This window comes from Physella acuta, unplaced genomic scaffold, assembly GCF_028476545.2.
Source record: "Physella acuta isolate Inbredline_101_S28 unplaced genomic scaffold, ASM2847654v3 ptg000161l, whole genome shotgun sequence".
Taxonomy (NCBI): domain Eukaryota; kingdom Metazoa; phylum Mollusca; class Gastropoda; family Physidae; genus Physella; species Physella acuta.
The window spans coordinates 899,904-910,386 of NW_026731680.1; the positions used below are offsets into that span (position 1 = coordinate 899,904).

General features: G+C 38.5%; 1 protein-coding gene across 1 annotated transcript; it reads right to left on the bottom strand.

Annotated features, from left to right (window-relative positions):
* Nucleotides 1–4,394: 4,394 nt before the first annotated feature.
* On the bottom strand, nucleotides 4,395–8,023 carry LOC131935823 (uncharacterized). The gene is made up of 2 exons (XM_059292490.1): nucleotides 7,912–8,023; nucleotides 4,395–6,423 (listed from the first exon to the last, which is right to left on the bottom strand). Exon 2 carries the CDS (start codon nucleotides 6,320–6,322, stop codon nucleotides 4,565–4,567), a length of 1,758 nt encoding a protein of 585 aa, XP_059148473.1. The 5' UTR covers nucleotides 6,323–6,423; nucleotides 7,912–8,023; the 3' UTR covers nucleotides 4,395–4,564.
* Between the last annotated feature and the right edge of the window lie 2,460 nt (nucleotides 8,024–10,483).

Here is a 10,483-nt window from a genome sequence, read left to right on the forward strand (position 1 = left end):
GATTTCACGAGACTGAAATAAAAGGTTATAGAAAAAGAAACAGTTACATAGCCTATGAGCCTAGATAGCTGAGATGTTAGCGTATAAGGTTACCATGCGGGTGGTACAGATTTAAGACACATCATGTCAATTTTGTTTTCAATTTTGTAATATGTGATTGATTGGCGGGATACAGGGCAGGTAAAGTAGAGTTCACCTGAGTCTGTGTACTCAGCATATGAAGGGATAGTGTGGTCAGAGCTATGCTCGACCGGAATCGTTTTTTAAATGATAAAAACATGTTGTCTAAGACTTGGCAGGACACTGGGTAGGTAAGTAGAGTTGAGTAGGTCACCTGTGACGTCAATATATGAAGAGATAGTGTGGTCAGGCCCATGCTCAGCTGAAATCAGTGTTTGTAAAAGGCAAAAAAAAAACGTCTTTTGAATGTGGGGTCTGGTTATTTTGTGATGATAAGTGACAGACGTGATGTCATTTATCGATAACCACCGAAACCCACAGTTATCTAACTAGTTAACGGGTAGTCTAGTTATTACATAAAAGCTTGCTATTAAAACGTTTTTTTATTAATTTTTTTCCCAAAATTCCCCAAAATTAAGCGTTTTAAACGGGCACAAATTTTGAAAATTCATTAAAAATTATTTTGAAGATATGCACTTAACATTTTTAGCTGAGTGCCCCAAAATATGGAAGAAGATTATGAATTCATTATTTATTGGGCTTAAAATATAATATTTTATGGATGATGGAAAACCTACGAAGAGGTTAATTTTTCAAGATGGCCGCCGTTTTCATAGTTACCAAGATTTTTCCACGAATTTATTTTAGTGGAAATGCATATGCGGATGTATCTTAATAAAGCTGTAAAGAAATAACAGTTTTCTTACGTGTATTAAAAAAGTTTTACCGGAGCCTTCCCCCTTAAATGTTTAAAATTTACAATACAGTTGCATGACTAAAAACCATTGCTCACCTAATGAACGTGATGACGCGAGTCTAATAGTGCGGAATAGTTTGATGAGACAGCCTACTAATTTGGACACAGTTTTAATTAATTCTTGAACAATTAATTAGGCATCTATTTACGTCAAATTTAATGTCATGTTGCATTGTCTTAATGTCTTGACTCATGTGCCAAGTTTGAAACAAATTTGTCAGTTAGAAGTGCCTGCAATTTCGCTCTGGCGTTTCGATCTAGACAGACAGACTGACGACAGAGGCATTGAGTTAAATAAAGCTTGTAATAAATGCACATTTTTCTCTGCGTGTGGGTGCGTTTTAGTGAGTGTGTCAATTTTCAGCAAAAAATATGCGCCAATAAATGTACTTACCATCAATGATAAAGCCATCACGGTGAATCCTGTTCAGTGAAGATTTCTGAAAAATTAAAAATCGTTTAATTAGTCAGGTGTTGTGTGGGATAAATTAGATTTACTATTGGAATCTGATTAGTTTAATTATTGAGGCAGGTAGGGCAGGCGAACAATCTAGAATATTCAAAATCTGAGTTAGTTTAAGCGATTGATCTAATTTAAAAGTGTTTATTCAAACTCTTATTTTATTCGGCTAATTAAAGTTTGGCATTGTGTGTTAATCTGATAAAGTAACATGTATTTAATTATTTAGTGACATAAAGAAATATTTTAAAGAGACCTACCTTATGTGTATGTGGATGATACTTTTGGATGTTTGATGTCCTAGACATTTGTCAATGGTTTGTTGAACTTGGTCGGATTATATGTCTCTGTGTACACCTGAACGCGGTCTGGCCAGTGACCTGGCCGGGTTGAACTGACCAGTAGGAGCCTCGTGTCAAATATTGTTGTTTAAACAATTTGGCACAATAGAGATCACGAGCTATAACAATGAGTCAAAGGTGAGATATAGAAATCGGTACACTTGTAGACCCAGACAATGAGATGACCACCTGTGACGTCAGACAATGAGATGACCACCTGTGACTTCAGACAATAAGATAACCACCTGTGACGTCAGACCAACTGTAAACCAGAAAAGGTCATAAGATTACTTTTGGATTTTTACTTTCTCGTATACGAAGTAGGCCTATAGAAGAAGTATTGTAATCGTTTTACACCTCATTGAGTCGGAAAAACATAGTTTTGCCATTTTGTCCGTATTATATCAAATTTTTAGTTCTATTTAAACTTTTCAGCGATTTCCGGTAACCGGAAGTGGAATTTATTCTTCTCTCAATTTTTGAAAAGCCTATAACATGAGTATTATTTCAAATTTTGTGTAATTTCCGTTGACAGGAAGTAGTAATTTATGCGATTTCCGATTTCGCAAAAAAAAAAAATAATGAATTTATAAAGAACAAATAATATTCCGCACTATTATACAGATATTGTTTGCCGTTCAAATGGTGCGCAATTCTTTTTTTTATGTCTTAACCCACGTACCAACCTTGAAATGAATCTGTCAGTTATAAGTGCCCGACATTTCGCTCGCCCGTTTTGATCTGTGACGGAAGACAGACTGGCGACAGAGATAACAATTTAAATAAAAGCTTGTAACAATAATGAAAGTTTCAATTGAATCTTTGTTACACAGTTTCATGTTATCTTTGATAAAGTGAAAGCTTGTTGCATCCTAATATATAAAAGCACATGTGCGCAATTCTCTTTCATTTTCTCTCTCTTTCTCTCTCTGTCCGCAACATTTTTGAGGCTATGTGATCAGTATGTTTAGCGATATATGAAGAAATAAAAGATACGGACTTTTGTTGAAAATAATATGGTGGATGTTATAAATGTATAAACTAAATTTTATTTAAAGAAGGAAAATAAAAATAAAAGCATATTCTAATGTAGAAACACATTTCTAGCTATGCAGCCGGAAAAGTGTTTATTGTCGTGACAAGAACTCAATAAACAATGACGTCACATGCCACATGTCTGAACTACAGAAAGAACACAAAACCAATGGCGTCATCTTCCAATTTTATAAAACGTGGAAATGAACTATTTCATTCAAATTTGATTTAGATCTATAGATCTACTTATTAAGACGTACGCTGTGAAATGTATACAATTTTCTCGGTCAAACTAATACAAAATTACTTTAAAATCCTATAAGTACCATTGAACAGCCGGATTTTTTACGGAATCGTTTAAATCTCTTATTCAGTGTGTGCATTTAATATGGTGTTGTGTTGACTAATAATATATATAATTTCTCTTTTCTAATAGGTATTAGTAGCCTTTGTTAATTTAAATGATTTTTAGCTATTTAGTTATTCTTTTTGCTTTGTCATTAATATCGTTCAACGGTAAAGCACATTGAGTTTTGGCCAATAACTATTTTATAAAATATTTTTCTCAAGCAAGTATAACATTAAAATATATAGGCGTATAATTCACGTGTAACGGGTACTGACGGCGAGTATATATATATATATATATATATATATATATATATATATATATATATATATATATATATATATATATATATATATATATATATAGATAGTAACAGTTGTATTGTGACAGTTGAATCCCCAAGTCAGCCCAATTACTCAAAAAACACAAACACTGTAATGGTGTAAAGAAAATAAGGGCGTGTTGTTTTAATGGTATACGATCATTCTGATATCTAAGGTGAGCCTGTAATTCAATTTTTTAAAAGCATCCATTTTTAGAAACAATAACTTTGGTAAGTTCCAGGAGAAGGTAACGTATGGGTAGCTTTTGTACTGGGTTAGCGCGTGGGTAGTTAATCATGAATAGCACACCAGTTCAACTAATATGTGTGATTAAATGTATAGAGTGCTAGACTGTTAACTCGCGAGTCTTGCGTTCGAATCCGGGTTCAGATCAGTGGAACGTCCCATAGTACACCCAGCTCTGATGAGTATCTAACTTACGTTAGGGAAAGTAAAGGCGGCTGGGCATAGCGCTGACCACGCTATTCCTTCATATGCCGAAGTCTATGAATCAGATGAACTCTACTTCATCTGCCCCATGGGCACTAAGGGGATTATGAAGAAGAAGAAATGTATAAATTAGTGTCTGTATACCTATTATTATCTGTAGGCCAAATGTCTGTACACAAAATGTCTATAGACCAAATATCTGTAGACCAAATGTCATTAGACCAAATGTCAGTGGACCAAATGTCTGTAGACCAAATATTATTACATCAAATGTCATTAAACCAAATATCTGTAGATCAAATATCTGTAGACCAAATATCTGTAGACCAAATGTCTTTAGATCAAATGCCATTAGACCAAATGTCTGTACACCAAACACATGAGACAATGATCTCATTATTCTGTGATATTTAATAAAAAGACTTGGCTAATTTGTTACTGGGCCCAATTAGAAAATAAGGAATAAAAAAAAACATTTAAGAAATGCCTAAAATGGTTTATGATTTATTACATTGTAAATGATAAAACTTCACGCATCATTTGCAAGACGCTTTGGTTTTTTTTTGTGGAACATTCTTTATTGACGTTTACAGGTGTATAATTTCCACCTTTTGTTTACACAAGTACGCATGCGCAACTCTACTGTCGGTACCTGTGAACTCTCTGGGGTCAATCGATACACGTCTTGTAGGCCCTGCACGGTGACCTGGACGTGCAGGTGAATACAGGGCTGCACGGTTTCCAACATGGCGACCTGACCTTAGGCGAGCAGCACTTCCGGTACGTGTCGACCCTCGGCGTGTGCCACGGCCGGGCTCTGTCCGCGCACGGGCTCGGACAGCACTGGTTGAACCGGATGCAGCTGCACGGGCTCTGGCAGATCTCCGCGATGGCGCTCCGGCGGTACCGCTTGCACGCCCTGTTCTGGATCTCGGGTTTTCCCGCACACGGGCAGTTGCAGCAGTCCTTGGTGGCCACGCTGATGCGCGTGACCTTGAGGTTCCGGTTGACCTTCTCGGTCCGGCAGTCGTCCTGCTCTTTGTAGATCCACTCACAGCCGTCCGGGGGCGAGATTTTGATCCCCCATTTTTTGATGTACTCACGGCGGAACTGGCGGTATTTTTCTTTCTGGAACATGCTGACCTGTGAAGATATCGTCATGAGACCATGCTCATCCGCTTCCTCGCAGTTCAGGAGCGAGTAATTCATTTGAGGGTTGCCGCCCATGTACGTGTTTTCCTCCGCGTTTGATAGGTCGTACGCCGGCACGCAACATCCCTGCTGTTCTATCTGATGCTGGATGCACATTGTGCTCTGCTCCATCTGTTGCGTGAAGTTCGGATCCTCCTTGCGCGTGAGGCCAAGTTCATCTGCCTCCGAGGTGGTCGGCTGCGAGCTGAACCCGGTGTTGTCCCCGTCCGAGTAGGCGTACCCCGACTCGCTGCTCGTGGGGTAGCTGTATGGGGAGGGACGCGGGGAGGTGTGTTGGTAGATGACGGGGGAGGAGTTGGTTCGGGATAGGGGGCTGGTACTCGGCCTGGGGTAGTGGGGTTGTTCTATTTCTGGAGAAAGCATTATGGGTGAGGGCATCTTTGAGGGAACAGGTGACGATTTTCTGCTCGTAGCCGATGGGGTTCTACTCAAAGCCGATGGGGTTCTGTTTATAGCCAATGAGGGCCTGGTCAGTGGCGATGGGACTCTAGGGGCGTGTGTTGATGCCATTCTCCCCGCGCCTGTTTCCGGGATGACCTTCGACTTGCACGTACAGACCAGCTTCGGCCCGCACTTTTCTCTGGGAGCTGCGCAAGGCGGGGGGTGGCAGCTGCCGGGAAAGTTGCAGACCGGCTTCGGTCCGCACTTTTCTCTGGGAGCTGCGCAAGGCGGGGGGTGGCAGCTGCCGGGAAAGTTGCAGACCGGCTTCGGTCCGCACTTTTCTCTGGGAGCTGCGCAAGGCGGGGGGTGGCAGCTGCCGGGAAAGTTGCAGACCAGCTCGTTGCTGTCGGCGAAGTACGTGATGAAATTTAGCCGCTTGCGGTCGATGGCGCGGCAGTCGGGCAAGAAACAGACCTTACTGGGGCAGCCGCATTTTTCAGAGATGTTGTTGTTGAGGTTTTTGGACTGCAGGGAGACAATCGTTTGCGTTTGGACTGAGTTGGTGCTGCAATTTCCGCTGGATTTGTCGCCATCACCCACGGTGAGATAGCCCGGGGGTTGGCTGGCTGGGGGGTGGTTGACGTGGGGGTAGTTGGCTGAGAGGGAGTTGACTGAGGGGTGGCTGGATGGGGGGTTGTTCTTCAGGCAAGTGATGTAGCCATGTTGTGGGGCGTCGGTGGCCAGAGTATCGGCGGGAGAGAACTGAGAAAAGCCTGGGTTCTTGTGCTGCCTGCCCGCTGAGATTCGTCTCCCTTGCACCAAGCCGTTCAACATACTCCACGTGACCCCCTCTAGGGTCGCAAGGGTCACTTGTTTTTTTACATTAGTAGCCGTCGGTGTTCACTGGGTTTAACAATCTTCAATTATAACGTAGCCTGGTGGATAAGACAAAAACAAATTGTTAAATTATAATGCAGTCTATGGGGTTAGATAAACACATTGTTAAATTATAATCCAGTTTATGGGGTTAGATAAAACACAGTGTTAAATTAAAATCCAGTTTATGGGGTTAGATAAACACATTGTTAAATTATAATCCAGTTTATGGGGTTAGATAAAACACATTGTTAAATTATAAGCGAGTTTATGGGGTTAGATAAAACACAGTGTTAAATTAAAATCCAGTTTATGGGGTTAGATAAACACATTGTTAAATTATAATCCAGTTTATGGGGTTAGATAAAACACATTGTTAAATTATAATCGAGTTTATGGGGTTAGATAAAACACATTGTTAAATTATAAGCGAGTTTATGGGGTTAGATAAAACACAGTGTTAAATTATAAGCGAGTTTATGGGGTTAGATAAAACACAGTGTTAAATTAAAATCCAGTTTATGGGGTTAGATAAACACATTGTTAAATTATAATCCAGTTTATGGGGTTAGATAAAACACATTGTTAAATTACAAGCCAGTTTATGGGGTTAGATAAAACACAGTGTTAAATTAAAATCCAGTTTATGGGGTTAGATAAACACATTGTTAAATTATAACGTAGCCTGGTAGATTAAATAAAACACATTGTTAAATTATAAGCCAGTTTATGGGGTTAGATAAACACATTGTTAAATTATAATCCAGTTTATGGGGTTAGATAAAAACACATTGTTAAATTAAAACACATTCGTAACAAACCAAAACACCGCATGAATTCTACATAATCTTAATCCTAAATAATAGTCACTAGTTCTATTTTAAAGTTCTACCAAAGCTCAAATCTAAAGATCACGCTATTGGTAACTAAGCCTTTAGAATTATAAATGGGGATCGGCAACCCTGTGTAAAGTAAACCAGCGATGATGTAAATGTTGTAAATCATCTGTTTCATTGTCAAACTGTTTACGGACCCAACCTAAAATAAAACGGAGCTCCAGCAGTATGTATTTTTTTGGGTTTGATCCAGTTCAAAACAATAAGCAGGGCGAAAGCCGGGTGTACTTAGGTTTACGGCTCTGGGAGCAGTGGTCGCAGTGGCGTTGTCTTAACAAGCGACAGGAAGTACCCTGCTCTGTTTACAAGTAGCTCAACCCATACATCGATTAATCCTGAGCTCAACTCAAATTTTGAATCTATCCTTAACTCATGTCCTTACGCATACACACGACACTTCGGTGAAGGCGCTTTGATAAAAATCACTAGAGTAACTAGATCTAGATCTAGAAATCTAGCTTTAGCTGAAAAAATATTTCAAAAATCCACCCAATTTTTCATTGATATAGGCTACATGTAGATCTCTATGTGTTATATTTTTAAATATAATGTAAACATTTTCACCCGAATAATTTGAGACCAATCACCCCCCCCCCCCACCCCCACCACAACACCCCCCCCCCAGCGCCAGTCGAACACCTGTAGTCTCACCTGGCCCACTGGTCGTCCGTTCATTCACTTAATCCCACATGAGGGGCTTTGCTTAAATTTTCATGGCGGGAGCCTTTGGCCTTTATTAGACACTTCCGGATTTTACAGCTCGCACTGAAACGCACGGGAAAACACAGACTAAAAATAGCTCATGACTTTGCGCAGGAAACGTATTTTCTTAAAAAAATCTCATGGTTATCTACTATGGTAATTTATTCAACGAATTGTGGCAAAGTATTTTTTTTTTCTTTTAAAAGCCTAAAATGTTTTTTGATAAGTTGTTTCGCAATTACTTTGCTGAAGTTGAAAAAATAAATCTACTATGTTTTGATTTTTAAAAAAGTATTTCCTGGTTACTATATTTGAAACCCCTACTGAATAATTAACTTCAGTGCAAATTTCAGTGTAAATTTAATTAGAACTTGACAAGATGTAAACTAGAAAAGTGGTCTATTGACTCTATTGATCTAGAAAAGTGGTCTATTATCAACAGGATCAAAATTATGTAGTAAAAGTTAACATTTTCTCATTTTCTTGAAAAAACTAACTAGAAATATAAAATAACTAAACAGGTCTTTAAACAAACAAGTATTACCTTATTAAACCTATCGTAAATGACAAAAACAAAAGGTTGTTTTTCATGAACTATAACTTGTGTCAAATTAGTCATCTGCAATGTTTTCTTTGTTATTTCCCTTTGACCGAAGTTTTTCCCCCGGGAGCAAAGGGCCGCAATTACACCTCTCCAGCGGACTCAGTTTAGGCAGCTCTCCATATATATGCTACCGTTCTTTCAATTGTGAGAATTACATACATATATATATATATATATATATATATATATATATATATATATATATATATATATATATATATATATATATATATATAGGCGTAGCACGGGGCGGGGGGGGCACATTTGTCCCCGGGCGCCGACCTTAGGGGGGGGGGGGGGCCAAAATGGGTTGGAAAAACAAATTAAAATCTCATTTTAGCTGCATTTTTGCGTTATAAATAGTTTGAGGGGGGGGGGGTGCAAATCGAAAGTTTGTGGTGGGGGGGGGGGTGCAAATCGAAAGTTTGAGGGGGGCGCCAAATTGAAAGTTTGTCCAATTTTCTCTACCAGATCTCGCAGCACTTGCGTGTTTTGTTACGATAAATAAAATTAAATATACAACTGTTTATTCTTTTTTAACCAAACTTTTCGTTGTCTATCCTTCAGGGAAGAAAAAATCTCAGAAAAAAACGAATTAAATGGAAAACAAATGTCCTATTATACATCTCGAATTAAAAACTAAAACAAATAAATAAAAAATTATTAACATGCTTTGACTATGGAGTCTATGAATTATGAATGCCGTATAATTAGACGTCTCAAGGTAAAAGGAAACAGGGAAGGCTAAGAGAGACGTGGAGGCCTCAGAAGAAAAAAAAAAACAAGAGCAGGACTATCTTGGGGGACTGCCAAGATAGTTACCAGAGACCGGCAAGTTTGAACGTTTTTTCTGTGGCGTAGCGGGGGGGGGGGGGGGGGGGGGGGGGGCGGGGAAGGGGAAGGGGGGGCTCATATGTCCCCGGGCGCCGACCTTAGGGGGCGCCAAAATGGGTTGGAAAAAAACAAATTAAAATGTCATTTTAGCTGCATTTTCGCATTATAGTTTGATTAGGGGGAGGGGGTGCAAATCGAAAGTTCTACTTGGTAGAAAATGTAAGGTGGATAATTCTCTGATTGTGTTGATGATGCGTGCCCACCGCGCACCCATTCGGTCCAAGCCTTAAGATTTTTACTACCACCGTACCGATAGACCCCGTGTTTTCACGTGTTAAGATGATGTAGATGTGTTCTTGTCACTTTTAAGTGCAGGTGATGCTAGTAGGTTTTTACAAGCGTATCTGTGTTGATCAACACATGTTTAGAGATTATCTGAGAGATTGTCACGTGGTGCGATGACGTACGGAACAGACGTGACCTGATGGTTGTCAGTCACAGGAAAATAACAACCTGTCATCTTTAGATCAGGATGACATGACTGCACTTGATTGTCACCTGAATGACATGAAAACACTGAAATAATGGAAGTTTACTGGAAATTCATGGTATCAGTAGCGTAACGTTCTGGGGGCGGGAGAAAGAGGAGCTGCACTCTTGGCTATATATACTATATATACAGGCTATATACAGGCTATATATATATTAGGCTATATATATAGGCTATATATGTATATGGCTAAACATATAGGCTATATATATATATATATATATATATATATATATATATATATATATATATATATATATATATATATACATATATATATATATATATATATATATATATATATATATATATATATATATATATATATATATATATATATATATAATATATATATATATATATATATATATATATATATGCATATATACGGGATTATAATTTTGTGTATCGATACATATAGAGCTGTTTATTATTCCCGACGAAACTAAAGCACAGAAGCGCATATTTAAAAAAAATATATTTATAGTGTACTTATTAGATTTCTAATATTGACATTCTAAAGTTTTATCATG

Excerpts from the sequence above, each read along its gene's own strand:
- LOC131935823 (XM_059292490.1), bottom strand. The coding sequence starts at position 6,322 with ATGTTGAACGGCTTGGTGCAAGGGAGACGAATCTCAGCGGGCAGGCAG.